Genomic DNA, 15,300 nt, shown 5'->3' with positions numbered 1-15,300 from the left:
TTTTCTTTTTGATATTTTTATACTTTAATTTTCCTATACATAGTATAATTTTTTTAATTAATAATTAAGTAAGGACTGATCCAATCAAAATACATTATGTGCATATATGAAATTCTCAATAATAAATGACAAAAATAAGGTTGAGGTAAGCACTTACCCTGAGAAGTTCCCAAAAATGTCACTGGAAGAAGAATGACTGAGTGGTGACATAGACAGTCTGAAGCTCTCCTGGTCTTGAAAGCCAGATCTACCACTCTCAGGAGAGGCAGCTTTCACACCTATGAGAAAGGTGAATCCTCCCATAAGAACAGAAACACCACCAAACAGTTCCACACAGCTGCAGTGTGATCCATCAGTCACTATACTCACCAACGCTTGTATGTAAGACTATGTGCTTGTCTTCAAAGGTGACGTGCTTGCCACTGCCGCTTGTCTCGCTGACACACTCTTTCTTCCTTCCGTGTTCTCCATTATCTTGCATTTCTTCACATTGCTCTACAACACTAAAGGAAGGTACTCTGAGGTTCCTTAGTGATGAGTCACTCCTGGAGGCTGGAATGGAAACTGAGGCAGCTTTCTCACTGTTCTGCATATCCAGTAATTCATCAGCAGAGCACGTCATCCTCCGAATGGCTGTGTTTCCATCCTCTCTTATGTTTGTAAGAACTGAATTTGAAGAGGTTATTGTTCTAAGTAATGATGGAGAATCACTCTCTTTATTTTCACCACAGAAAATAGCTGCTGTGTCTTCTGCTTCCCTTGTATTAGTAGCACAAACGTTCACCACACTCATGTCTTGAACAGTCTGCTGTTCCGGCACACATAACTCCCAAGTGTCGGATGTGCCTGCTCTTGAGCCTTCACAGTTACTCAATTCTGTCTGTGCGAGGTATTTCTCTATATCACATGCATTGGACCTGTTACTTTTCTCTAAATCATTAAGTAAGAAGTGAGAGACGACGGAACTGTCCTCTAGTGTCTCATCATCCTGAAAAGTCTTGCCTCTGCCTTTATTTGTGAGTGCCTTCATCATGGCAACAAGCTGGGCTGGATCAGCACTCACTGACACATCCGCAATGGCTGAAGCAATGGTGCTTATTCTAAGTACAGAATCTCCACCACCAGACAGTGTGTTTTTACATTCCTGAAGCTTGTTATTACTGCAGAAAGTGTCCTAGAAGTAAAACACTTTTATTATTAAATTAACTCACTCCACTTACAAGGGCATGCACATACTAATTTAATTTTTATCTAGTGTAGTCTTCTCTTACCCAAAGGCTATGTTCTAAGGCAGCATACCAAGCTATATATATGCTTATTCCTATGATAAAACTTAATTTATAAATTAGGTGTAGCAAGACATAATGGGTACCACAGGTGTAAAACTGAGATGGGCCCAAGAACAAAACTAAAAACTACTATCCATGGTAAACTCATACCAAAACATGTACCTCTGGTGACTACGGGATAGATAATGCTAGTAGCTTCCTGCTGAGAGTAACTGGAACCCAACAGCTTATCTGAAAGCATCCCATTTGCTCAGTGTGCTGGCACATGTCTACAATCTCAGCACTTGGGATGTGCAGGCAGGAGATCAGTTCAGCAATGAGTTCTAGGCCTATCTGGGCAATGAGAGACTGTCTCAAACAAACAAGTAGATAGGAAAGAAGGGAGGGAGGGAGGGAGGGAGGGAGGGAGGGAGGAAAGTAAGGAAGGAGGGAGGGAGGGAGAAAGGGAGGGTGAGAGAGAGGGTGAGAGGGAGGGAGGGAGGGAAGAAGGGAGGGAGAGGTGGGAGGAAGAAAGTTAGTTTTATTAAACATTATTAAATCAAGAAGACAGGTTATAATTTCTTGAATAACCACTAATATAGTATAAAAATGTATGAAATTAATAGAAAAAAAATCAAACTCATACAATCAAAAGAATACCAATAAATAAACAAAGCAAGTTCAGAGGAAGCAAGCAACAGATAGAAAGGATTCAAACAGACTCATGGACTAGTATTCCACTAAGAAATACAAAGGCTGTGAAATGATTTTTTTTAACATCTTTTTAAGGGCTGGCAAATGACCCAGTGGGTAAAGACAGCTGTCACCAAGCCTGACGACCTCCATTCAACACCTGGAGCCACACAAAGCACATGGCAGGAGAGAACTCACTTCTGCAAGCTGTCCTCTGACCTTTATATACACGAATATGAGCACAAATAAACAAATGTATTATGTCTGACTATGAAAGAATTATGGGTAAAACACAGCACGACAACCCGAAGGGAAAAAGTCTGTATTTACATGGTTGATAGCAACCTTAGGAGTAAGAAAACAACAGGAACTGATGGAGATATGTCTAATGGTAAAAGTTGATTAGGCACAATTTTGATTTCTATAACCTGAACTACAGTCACAAAAAATGTAAAGTAAAAATAAACAGACTGAAAATGAGAAACAGATAAACATATAGTCAGAGAGTGAGGTCAGACCTAAATAATTGAAGGAAGAGCACAGTAATTTTAAGATGTAATCAACTATCATTCTTATCTACCACTAATGAGGCTGGAGAGATGGCCCAGCCATTAAGAGCACCCACCAACTGCTCTTCCAAAGGTCCTGAGTTCAATTCCCAGCAACCACATGGAGGCTCACAACCATCTGTAATGGGATCTGATGCCTTCTTCTGATGTTGCTGAAGACAGCTACAGTGTACTCATATACATTAAATATTTTAAAAAGAGCAAGAATACATCATAACATTAATGAAACCAGAGTTAAACTATCACTCTTACTGAACACTAATGGAACAACGAAGGCCACAGTCATATAACAGGTATCTCCTTCAAGTAAACAAAATCCATTTTCAAAGACCAAACAAATCCAGATGTGCTGAAAATGTTGTAATGAAATAAATGACTAAAAGCAAAAATCTTGAACACACAACAAGCAACATAAAACCAATTACTTTAAAATCTGGAAAACTGAACAGGAAAGATGGCTCGGTGGATAAGAGCATGAACTATCTGACAAAAGACCTGAGTTTAGTTCCCACACATGTCAAGTGGTTCACAACTGCCCACAACTCCAAAGTCCAGGAGGTAGGCACCCACACACATATGTCCAGACCCTACCCTCAACATACACATAACTTAAAAAATAAATAACTTAAAATAGTAAAAATAAAAATCTAAAACATCTTATAAATGCTTGAAAACCTAAGTAAGTTTTTTCAAGATACAATGAACAGGAATGCGGCTAGTATGTGTGGAGCCAGGGTTCAATTCTCAGCACAGCCAAAATGGGAAGGAGAAAGGAAAGGAGAGAGAAAGGCTTTTATATGGGTAGACTGGAAAGAATGAAGGAAGAAAACTGAATAATGAAAATATGATGTATCAAAACATGGAATGAGAGGCGAAACACGGGATGCAGCAAAAGCTGTGCTCGCTGGAAAAAATGACACTAGATAAATGTCCATAATAGGAAAATAAGAAAAAAATCAATGAAAAACAATCAATGAGCTACATATTCATCTCAAAAAGTTAGGGGGAAAAAAGAAGCTCACGGCCAGTCTAAACTACATAACAAGAACTTTTTCTAAAAAAAAAAAATAATAAAATAAAATAATGCCAGCCCACAGAAGAAAATAGGAAGGCAAAGTTTGAAGCAGAGACTGAAGCAAAGGCCATAGACTGCCCCACCTGGAGATCCAGTCCATATACAGCCATCAAACCCAGACAATATTGCTGATGCCCAGAAGTGCATGCTGACAGAAGTCTGATATATCTCCTGAGAGACTTTGCCAGATATGACAAATACAGAGGCTGGTGCTCACAGCCAACCACTGAACTGAGAACGGGATCTCCAATGGAGGAGTTAGAGAAAAGATTGAAGGAGTTGAAGGGGTTTGCAACCCTGTAAGAACAAAAATACTAACCAACTAGATAGAGCTCCCAGGGACTAAACCACTATCCATAAATGGACAGACCCATGGCTCCAGCTGCAATGTAGCAGAGGATGACCTTGTTGGACATCAATGGGAAGAGAAGCCCTTGGTCCTGCCAAGGCTCAATGCCCCAGTGTAGGGAATTGTCAGGAGCGGGGGTAACCCTCATAGAATCGGAGAGGGAGGATGCGATAGGGGGTTTATGGAGAAGAAACGGGGAAAGGAGTTAACATTTAAAATGTAAATAAAATATATCAAAAAAACAAAAACAAAACAAAACAAAAAAACCCATAATGCCAGCCTGCTTGGCACACTTTTAATTCCTGCAGAGGGAGGTTGAGATAGTCACATCTTGATGAGTTCAAGACCAGCCTGGTTCTCATAGTGAGTTCTAGGATAGCCAGGGCTACATAGTAAAACCAGAGGAAGAAAAATAATATTAAAATGTCCACAACTTTAGAGAAAAAAAAAAAAGAGGAAAATTTGCCCAATCATAAAATGTAGAGGAAAACTATAGTGATTATAAAATGTTCATAGGTTCGAAGATTCAGTATAATAGAGATGTGAATTTTACTGTTCTATGGATTAAATTAATCTCATTAAAAGCACAAGGTTGTTAGTGGATTAGTTCTTTGGTATATTAAAACTGTATGAAAGTGATTTAAAGTAGATACCATGGCTTACTATTAAAGAAAAGATAATTACGAGTAATACAACACAGACAATATGATTTATTAAAAAGTCAACACATTGGTGAAATAGAGAAAGCATGAACTAATTAAATCAACAACAGCAGACACTACTGAGTGAAAAGGCTGGAGCTGGAGAGATGAGTAAGCAGTTAAGAGCACTGGCTACTCTTTCAGAAGACCCAGGTTCAATTCCCAGCACCCACATGGCAGCTCACAAGTGTCCAGGGAATCTGACACCCTCACACCAATGCTCATAGAATAAAATTAAAGAAGTTATTTAAAAAATAAAAAATAGTGAAAAGGCTATTGGAGCACCATCCCTGGTGGCTCCAATGTGACATCCCAGCATCAAAGAGGCTGAGATAAGAAGACTTACAGAAGTTCAAGCCCAGCCTGGACAACGCAGTCATCCAAGTCTAACTAGAGCTATACAGTGAGACCCTATCTTGAAGAAAAAGGCGGACTAGGTCATCATCGACTGGAAGAAAATAGGCAAAACTTTTACGACTGACCAAAGGATCCTACCAGAAGATGTAATGAAATCCAAGAAATGGAACTTCACAAAAGAAACTACCTAAACGTCCAATAAAAGTATAAAAGTACTTAACTTGCTACTCAAATGGTTAGTAATACCATTCTGTGAGGAGAGGTCATAGATCAACACAAATGATTACAGACCCCTGGGAGGCAACTATATTGTCTATGCCAAATTACTTGAGTGGACGTCACCTTACCTGTGAGCCACCAGTTGCACTTAACAGAGACACAGAATAGGGGTAGTGGAGTGGATCAGACACGACAAAGGTTGTTTTAGCACATCAAGCATCCCAAACATTCACTAACACTCATATAACAGAACACAACACACTAAGGAAAATGACTTTTAGCAAGTAAAAACTGAAACAAAAACAGCCAAAGAAAAAGAATACATGCTGCACGTCTTTTATACAAAGTTTAAAAAGGCAAGAATTATAGTATTATAATGCTATAACTAGTATTTCTAGTGCACTAGTAATAAGTACTGTATAGGAGAATTTTTTAAAAGAAGAATTCTGAATTATCGACAATATTTTTTTTCATTCTTTTTATGATTCTAGAGGTAAACACTGACAGTCTGCCTACTGGCCAAGTCAAAAGGGACATCAGATGGGAAGAAACAAAGAGTGTATGTACATACCTCAGTGTTCTTTTTCTTGATCTAGGACACACAAACTGTAATAACACTAAGTCTGTTTTATATATTCTTCTATATGTATATTATAAATTATTTTTAAATGTTTCTCATTAAAGGACACTTCAGTAAAAAAACTGAAGCCAGAAAAACAAAGGCATACATTTTTCACAGATGACTTTGGTCCATCTTACTTGAAAACAAGATAGTCTAAGGTGCCTTTTAGGGAGAGCTTGAGCTACCTCAGTCTGGCTTCTGCTGGCAGTTAATGTCATGTCGTCCTCATCCACCTGGGAAGTTCTCTGTGGTTCTTCAGCCTCAAGTGTAACCGATCCTTCACTTAGTTGTGCCTGGGAATGTTCATTCAAGTCTCCTATAGGAAATAATATTCAACTTAAAGGCATGCTTCACCCCTTTGAAATAACCTGATAAAAAAGTACCAGTTAAAATGATTAAATGCCAAGGGGGGGGGGAATCTTTGTACTGTAAACATTAAGTTGTCCTCAGTAAAAATGTTTAAATGACAGATATTTGGACAACGGACAGGCTCTGAAGATAGTTTGTAGATTTTGATCTCCACTAAATTATTTATATAAACTAATTTAATGTATTTGGACTTCAAAAGTTGATTTCAAAATTATATACTTTTTCAGAATGATAAAAAATGAACTACACCCAGGTTCTTTATCCTTGTCCTGCATTGGAACACAGGCACATCCTGGGGTGTAGAGATGGTTCAGTGGTTTAAAAACCCTGGGTGCTCTTCCAGAACCTGGATTCAGTCCTTAGAAACCACACAGCAGCTCCACAGGCACTAAGTATGCATGAACATGGTGCACATATACACAGATAAACAAAAAATCCAGAGAGTTACAGTAATTTTAAAAAGGATGAAACACTATTATTCAACTTCATAATCATGCAGCAAAAGATATGGGATTAGCAAAAAGGAACAGCTCAAAAAACTTAGCTAACCAAGAAAGTCTAGCTTAAAATATTTTCTGAATGGTGGCACACACTTTTAGGATCTCTGAGTTCAAGGCCAGCCTGGTCTACAGAGTGAGTCCAGGTGAGCCAGAGATACACAGAGAAACCCTATCTCAAAAAAGAAAAAAAAAAGGAAAAAAAAACTATAGAGATTGCAGAAATGTTATGTGTAATCTACTTTAAATTTTAAAACATCTCTTAAAAACTTATCTAGATAACAAATATAATTTCTATTATTCCTTAACTGTAATAATTTAGTAAGCCAAATTTAACTAGGTCATTTAAAATTATTCACATTTGCAATAGTTTATACAAAAACTTGGGTGTATTTTATCTCTCTTCTCTACTTTCAATTGAAAAGGAAATGTGAAAATATAATTTTAAAAAAATCAAATCTACAACTCATGTGGAGATTTTATAAAGCAATGTATACATCTTCACACAGAGAATTCATAAAATTACAAGACAAAGTTCCTTGAATTTTATTTAATTTCTTTCTTTCATTTAATCCACTACCTGAAGAGAAACCATGGTAAAGATGAGTTACTTCTTTTTCCAAATTACTTCTTGACACATCAGATTTTATTAATGCAACAGGTTCTCTCTCCTCTGGTGATCTAATAAAATAACCAAATGATGGCTGCAAAAATAATTAAACACAATTAATTTTCCTTAATTTCCAACCACTTTGAAAAGCTCTAGACTACTTTATCCATTACTACTAAAACATCCAAATGACTTCGTTCTTGCCACTTAATTTCAAAAAACTAGAGACGAACTTAGCAAGTCCAGATAGAACCTTTGAGCTGGTCACCCACAATGGCACCTGTCTACTCATGGAAAGACTAGGAACTCCATCCAACATGGGAGAAGTCACAGCTTCTGCAGTCTCAGCTGTCATCTAATCACTGTAGCTGTTGTTGCATAATCCTTCCTAAAACGTCCAAAGTGCATCAAAAGCAGCACTTTCGTCGGCCCTCCAACAACTGTCTCAAACACTCACTGTCCTGAACGGGGGCTGGCAAAAATGTTGTAGAACTTAAATATTGCTTATCTCGCTCTATAGATTAATCTGAAGAAAACATTGATGTTTTCTTGTATGTAAGCATACGCCCGCTATGTAAGCCTTGAAAGTAAGCATACTCTCGCTGACTTTCATTAAGTTTCAGAAAGATCTAGGTTCAAGGAGCTTACTAAAGAGAACTAAATTTGCACTTTTCTTACATGACTTTCACATCACAGATCTAAAATATGACTTAAAATTTTAGTTGACATTCATCTAAAAGTTTCTTCCCTGGATCTAGGAAGCTGAATATATGAAATTTCACAATACCAAAACAAAAACTCTGGGTCAGAACTCTTTTCCTAAGATCTAATGCTATGCTCATCCATTTAGGAAGGAGTTCCGAAAGCCATGCATAGTGGCACATGCTTGTTATCCCAACACTCACTTAGGAGGCAAAGACAAGTCTATGAATTCAAGACCAGCTTGCTCTACAATTTTCAGGTTAGCCAGAGCTAGCTACATACCCTATATTTAAAAGAAAAACAGAAAGAAAGAAAGAAAGAAAGAAAGAAAGAAAGAAAGAAAGAAAGAAAGAAAGAAAGAAAGAAAGAAAGAAAAGTTCAGAGCCAAGTATAATGGCACACAGCTACAACTGAACATAGTCTAAGACCAGACAAAAAACCTGCAAGGCCAGCCTGGGCTACACAGTGAAACACTGTTAAAAAACGGTACAATACAAAAGGAATGGTTATTTTTCCATCTCTTTCATAGTCTCTAAAAATCCCAATCAATCCATCTCTTTCAAGCATTTCATTCTTTAATTCACTACATGGATCAGAACGTGGATCAGATGGTTCAAAAGCATGGTTTAATGTTTAGGTTCTGAGGAGATAAACGGATGTCTCAGTAGTTAAAGTGTACACCACTCCTGCACAGGACCCAGGTTTGGTTCCCAGCACCAAATCTGGCAGGTCACAACTGCCTGTAACTCTAGACCCATGAATGGTCTGACACCCCCTTCTGGCCCATGCAGGCACTATATGGGTGTGAACAAATCCAGACACACAGACACATGCATATACACATAATTTTTTAAAATTAATTTAGGGACTGGAGATTTCCTTATATTGTGCCGTAGTTTATATCTAGAGTGGCCCAAGGCCAACGTACTAAGAAGCTAGTGAGCGGTGTGGCACTCCTGGAACTTTATTTAGGTGGTGTTTCCTATAGAAGGAAGTTGTATCACTGAGTGCATACCCTTGAAGGGGACATGAGGACCCCAGCAACTTTTTTCCTTGTCTCTCTCTCTCTCCTCTGTCCTCTTTGTTCTGCTCTCTTTTCGTTCTTTTCTCTCCCTTCCCATACCCCAGCTCCCTCCTAGCTGCCTAGTTTCCTCTGCCACACTCTTGCTATGTTGTAAAGTACAGACACAGGCTCAAAATAACAAAGCCAAACCACCATGGAGTGAAACCATAACTCAAAATAACCCTACTTTCTCTAAATGGATCTTTGCCATTTTACTACCATCTTACTACAAAGCTAACCCATGCTCTTAGTGAACTCGGCTTTAATAAACACTACAATATAAATTTAACAAATTATGTTATAACTCAAATTCCCTATGTAAAATAAATCTTTTTTTCTTAAACAAATAGGACTTTTTTATTTATCACTATTAAAAATCTGGATTTTAGACCGATTCTTGGACTGGTGGTTAATATCCATCAGCTCGTACAACTTTAGCATCGGTCTCATCACCCGTTGTTTTGCCAGAACTACTGCCTTCACCATGGAGCTCCACAAGTTTTCCCAATTCAAACTTTCTTCAACATCTTTCCTTTGCTAACAAAGACATCGTGAAGAGGATAAAATGAGTGGCAAGCCTTTTCTCTTTCCCGATGCTGTCTGGGATCAGTTTATTAACCACTTCCTTCAAGTCATTTGTCTGCTCTTCTCGGCTCATGATCTCCATCATCTTCTTCCGGGTCTGGCGGACCTGCTGGTGCTGCGCATAGGACGTCTTTCTTATCTGGTTGTTGCGTTTTTTAGTGAAACCAACACAGAAAAGTTGGAGCAAATACCCACTGGTCGTCTTGACATGAACATGAGCTTCAATCACGGTCTGCCACTTTTTGACTATGGAGCACATTTTGTCCCAGGTAAGATTCATGTCATGGAAGTTAGTCAAAAATTTTTTGCCCTGAACATCCTCAGTAATCAGCTTGAATTTTCTAAATGCAACTTCGTCATTCTGTATATTGTAGATCATCAAGGCTCACTTCAAACACACGACCCTTGAGGCCATCAGATGCAATTTTGGTTCCCTGAGTCCTTGTGACTAGTGTTTTCCCGATGTTCCTAATATTAAACATTGCTGGAGCTTTCACATCGTACCAGTCTTTCTTAGAAAACAGATCAACCACTTTCTTCTTAGCTCCCTTCTTGCCACCCCTCATCAGGCGCTTGTTCTTCCTGACCACCATGGTGCTGCTCCGAGAGCCAAAAGGTAGAATAAATCTTGAGTCCTTGCACCTTCATGTTTCAATAAGTCATACTTGTCCTCAACCTTCACCACTTCTTTCCACTGACTCAGCCTCTGCCGTCTGTTCCTCTGTGCTTTACTGGCTTTCACCATGCAGGCTCCTGGCAAAGGCAGTGGTGATGTGGAATTGAACCTAAGCAACATGGCCAAGTTATTCTCTGACTCCAAGTCCTTCCTGGAGTTCAACTGAGATACGACCAATGTCCTACCCCACTTACCTTCGCCCTGGCTCCTCACATTAGTTCTATCTGCCTTTATGAAACACTCTGATACCTGACTCTGGGCCTCACACACATGGTTTTCCTTTACCAGAAACACTGTTCCTCCAGCTCTCTGAATGGTTACCTCTTTGTTCCACGTCATCCTCTCAAACAACATTCGAAACAGCAGAGGGAAGCAGCTTTCAGCTCAGTCATTCCTTACAACTCTTATCACTACATGAACTGCTTCATTTTAAAAATCTGTATAATTATCACTTTTTTAATCAAAACATTGTAACATTTTTATAACTATCACTTTTTTTAATCAAAATATTCCAACATTTTAAAACATCTTGCAGATGGATAGAATAAATAAATCCTAGAATTTTCCTACCAATCGACCATAATATCAAAAGTCACTCAATACATAGCTCTGCTAACAAGTTCATATGTAACAACATGTTTCAATCTTACAAAATCCCACAAATAGCTCTACACTTCAGAAACTGAGAAACAGGGCATGAAAGACAAACTGCTCAGTGTCATAGAGCTAGTTAAAAGGCAGAACCAGAACTGAAGCCAGGTCTGACCGACACAAACCCTAAGTTTTTATCTACTACTCGGCCAAGCTCCCACTCTGTCTAAAATACGATGGTATATTCTAAAGACACCATCATAACAATGAAAGTGAAAGAAATCTGGTATCGTGGCTGTCTCCACAAAAACTCATGTTGAGGTTTGGTCCCCAAGACTGTGAGATGATAGGGTCTCTCAGAGGCTTTTGTTCTAAAAGGGATGTGCCCTCAGAAAAACATTAGGGTAGGTCTCAGAAAAGAGGCAAAAAAGAGGATTATTTAAAGTAAGTTTGGTTCCCTTTGCTTTCTCATACATACATTTCTTTCACGCTTCCCCACTATGAGTTGCTACAACAGCTTGTCCGTTCTTGGGCCTCCACAAGTGACTTTTACCACCGCCCGCATATGTCATACTTACTCTTTTCACATCCTTACCGCCACCAAGGCAACCAAGAGCTTCAGATCTTTCCGCAAAGAACTCTCCTAATGACAGGCGTAGATAACTGCCATCATCTTTATCAAAATCTGATGTGCCAAGTGATTTTCTCAATAAATGGTAATTAACTGCCGCTACCCAGGATGTATCGCCAAGTGCCAACGAAGTGTTCTGAGCATCTATTTTTTCATCCTAGAAAAAAATAAAGTCATTGTTTCATTTTTTTCTCAATAAGACTTCTTGTTTCACTAATGTGTGAAAGTAAAACTAAAAGAACTAGGAAAACTTGAGAACTAGCCTTTTCAAAATGTGGTACAAAACATTAGATAAACGTAAGGATGGGTGACCACTGAGTGCACAGAAGAACTCGTTTTTGTGCACGTCGTGTTCCGGTATGGGCTGTCTGAATACACTACTTAATCAAACACTGTCACAAATTAGAATATGCACATCTTCACCACATACAATAGAACCACCTTCTATAAACCATATTTTTTAAGCACGGAGATACCCATGGAAATTTTAGAAAGAATTTTAAGTAAATTAAAGGTAAGTTTAAGGGCTAAAGAAATGGCTCAGTGGTCAAAAGTGTGAACTACTTCCTATAAAGGACCCAAATAACATTCCCAGCACCCACATCTATGTGATGGTTCATAATTGTTTGCAATTATAACTGCAGAGATCCCATACCACTGGCCTCTGCGGTGACCTAACTTACCATATATTCACATAACTAAAAGTAATGTTTAATTCTCTTTTAAAAGTTTAGGCCACTAGCCTAACAATGACAATACCACCTTGGTCCCCAGGACCCATGGTAGAAGAAGAAAATCAACTCCCGAAAGTTGTCCTCTGATCTCTATACATGTGCCAACACACACATCCTCGCCCTAAGCGTCCCTACCACCGGCACACAATAAACAAACAAGTGCGGACCTAAAGATAAAGATACGGTTACTGTTCTGTTGTTACTGCTATTATGTACCACACTGGAAATGAAGGGCAGAGTTTTATGTACCGGGCAACTGCTACGCCTGTAACCTACATTCCCTTACAAAATATATTTTAGCATATCAGTTTTCAGCTAGTAACTTTGAACAAAAGATTTAAAGATACCATACATGAAAAAAAATTTCAAGTAATTCTATACTAACTGCTGGGGGGGGGGGCTTTTTATCTAAATTTAAATTAATACAAGAAAAATTTTAATTTAGGTTAGAACAAGTCATTTCAAACCTGTATAAATGGATGTTCTTTATTGAATTCTTCTTCATCTTTTGCAATTAAATCCAATGCTTCAGCTTAAAGAAAAACAGTTTACACAATTACATTTATATTAACAAGTACAAAAAGCAAATTTTAAAAATGAAATAATAAGAAAGCACTCTGTCATGGGGACGGGTGCATATGTTGGAGAGGTGCACCTCTGCAGGTGTGCCTGTCAGCTGTAGAAGCCATAAGTCAACTTCAGGCGTCTTCCTCTACTGCTCTAAGTCTTATTTTTGAGAAAAGTCTCTCTCTCAGAACCTCAAGTTCACTTTTTCTGTATCTTGTAAAGCCCCTAGTATCTGCCCACTCACCCCCAGCCGTCCCTGGATCACAAGTGCATGCCACCAACCTTCCGCCCAGTTTTCACATGAACACTAGATCAGAACACAGGCCTTTGTGCTTATACAGCACTTTCATCTACTGGGCTAACTCCCTAGCTCATGAAATACTAATTGTGTAAAACTTCCATTTGCATCATTTATACAGTTATATTAAGTACATAAGGTTGTCAAATTTCCACTAAAATGCACACGACTATGACTAATTTCAGCTGTGAAAATTTGCCCTAGTTGATTTTTAAGAGTATTACATGTAATTCCAACTGAGTGCAAGTATCCCAGAGCAAACATGCCTAGAGTCCCAGCCATTCAGGAAGCTGAGGTAGAAGAATCACTTGAGCCCAGATGTATGAGACCAACCTGGTTAATAGCAAGATTTCTATCCATAGTGAGAAAAATTCTAGACTCAGGAAATGGCTAAGTGGGTAAGTAAAGCGCTTCCCGTGTAAGCAGGAAGGTCTAAGTTCAAATCCCAAATACCCACATAAAAGCCAGACACAGTAGCACACATGTGTCCTGCAGGAATATAGGAGACTCTGGAAGCTCATGGGCCAGTTCAGCAATGAATAAGAGGATAAGAGAAAACCTTATCTAAACTTTAAAAACAGAAAAAAAAGAACAAACATCTGAGGTTGTCCTAATCCCCATCCACATGATTCACAAGATGCAACCGTTGTGTGTCTACCTGCATATGAGCGTGTGCACAGATACACACACACATCATACATACAATACAATGCTCATACACACAAATAAAATAAATACTCATTATTTAAATTAAGCAAGGCTCTGATTAATTTTAGCTTTAAAAAAGTTGAGTACACACAAATTAAGAATTGTGTCTAACAGGGTGTGATGAATCCCAGCATGAAGAAGGCAGAAGCAGGTAGTTTGTTTAAGGCCAGCTTGGCCTACATACTGAGTTCTAGAAAGTCAGAGATATGTAAAGAAAACCTCATGTGTCTCAAAGAGCCCCCAAAAAAAAACAAAAAAAAAGAAAAGAAAGAAAATACATCTGTCTAGAGCTGGAGAGATGGTTAACAGCATACACTGCTCTTCCAGGGGACCAGAGTGTGATCCTTATCAGGTGACTCACAATCTCTAACTCCAGCTTCAAATGAGATTCAATTCCTCTATTGGCACTTGAACTATGTATAAAATACCTATACAGACAAACATAAAACTTTAAAAATAATAAAATTAAATCTTTAAAAAAATGAAAAAAAGAAAGCTGTATATGTGTACACAGGCTTTTATCTGACTGAAAAGCCTCTCTACAAGTTAGTTACAAAGACAACTGCTAGAATGCCCATGTACTTGTGTGGTCAGAAATGTACCAGACTCAGAGTCCCACACCCCAACACAAACAGGAAACAGGTAGTCCTCTCCTACCTGACCTGAGTACCCTTGCTCTCATGAGCTTGGATGGGGGGGGGGGGGGGCTGATCCTGCTTTCCAGTCTCTAGGCCAAAGAGAAGTAAGAGCCACGGCACGAGAGAGCAGAGCTCCAACTGAAGGGGATTTCAAACAGACATGAGACCAGGGTCTGGCCTGCCTGTCTGTGCCAGGCCTCTGCCTGCTACTTCAAGAAAAAAGATCAATCAGAAGAGAAAGTCCACTCATGACCCAAACAAGGACATTGCCCTCCTGTGCCCACAAAGGACTAATTAGATTCAAACTATCCTTTTGGACAAGTAGACAGTCTCATTTCAACAACTTGAGATACAAATAAGAGCAGCACACTTCTAGTCAAGAAAATCAGAGTGCCAAACGCAGTTCAGGAACTCTCCTGTCAGAATGTCAGAATTCTATGTCTGCTGAAGCAATCACCAAAACAGAGAACCTATGACTGAACATCAGGAACCAGGTAGCCCCCAAAATTAGATGCAAAATAGTATAATCTCTATAGACATGTTTCTGTGAATCTACAACTGAAGAGCTAAAACCCTATGGTAAAATGTAAGAGCAGTAACCAACCAAATCTAACAGCCTAGAGAAGATGAGGAGGAAACTCAGCCCATAGGAAGATAACACAAAAGAACCTTAATTCGAGTGAGTTAAATACCACACAATGCTCACTCCACTGGCCTGATATCTCGAATACTGTTTATTATACTTCAAAGTACATTTTCTAAGGAATCCCCATTTAAT

The 15,300-nt window shown here is 38.7% G+C and overlaps 1 protein-coding gene and 1 pseudogene across 2 annotated transcripts in view; both read right to left on the bottom strand.

Moving 5' to 3' along the window:
* The window catches only part of CEP192 (centrosomal protein 192), a gene marked incomplete at its 5' end in the record, with an annotated part of 77,654 nt that overhangs the window by 47,048 nt on the left and 15,306 nt on the right, over nucleotides 1–15,300 (bottom strand). The window contains 6 exons of the mRNA XM_080920495.1: nucleotides 158–278; nucleotides 370–1,174; nucleotides 6,039–6,169; nucleotides 7,300–7,423; nucleotides 11,525–11,734; nucleotides 12,779–12,843. Coding sequence (XP_080776621.1) covers nucleotides 158–278; nucleotides 370–1,174; nucleotides 6,039–6,169; nucleotides 7,300–7,423; nucleotides 11,525–11,734; nucleotides 12,779–12,843 — 1,456 coding nt within the window. The remainder of the gene's footprint in view (nucleotides 1–157; nucleotides 279–369; nucleotides 1,175–6,038; nucleotides 6,170–7,299; nucleotides 7,424–11,524; nucleotides 11,735–12,778; nucleotides 12,844–15,300) is intronic.
* Nucleotides 9,504–10,272, bottom strand: LOC308423684 (small ribosomal subunit protein eS1-like; annotated as a pseudogene). The gene has a single exon. The product of its transcript is annotated as a small ribosomal subunit protein eS1-like (transcript).

Source organism: Micromys minutus (genome assembly GCF_963924665.1).
Source record: "Micromys minutus genome assembly, chromosome: 8".
Lineage (NCBI taxonomy): Eukaryota > Metazoa > Chordata > Mammalia > Rodentia > Muridae > Micromys > Micromys minutus.
Note: the sequence above shows the minus strand (reverse complement) of the source record. Positions and strands in the feature narration are given on the sequence as shown.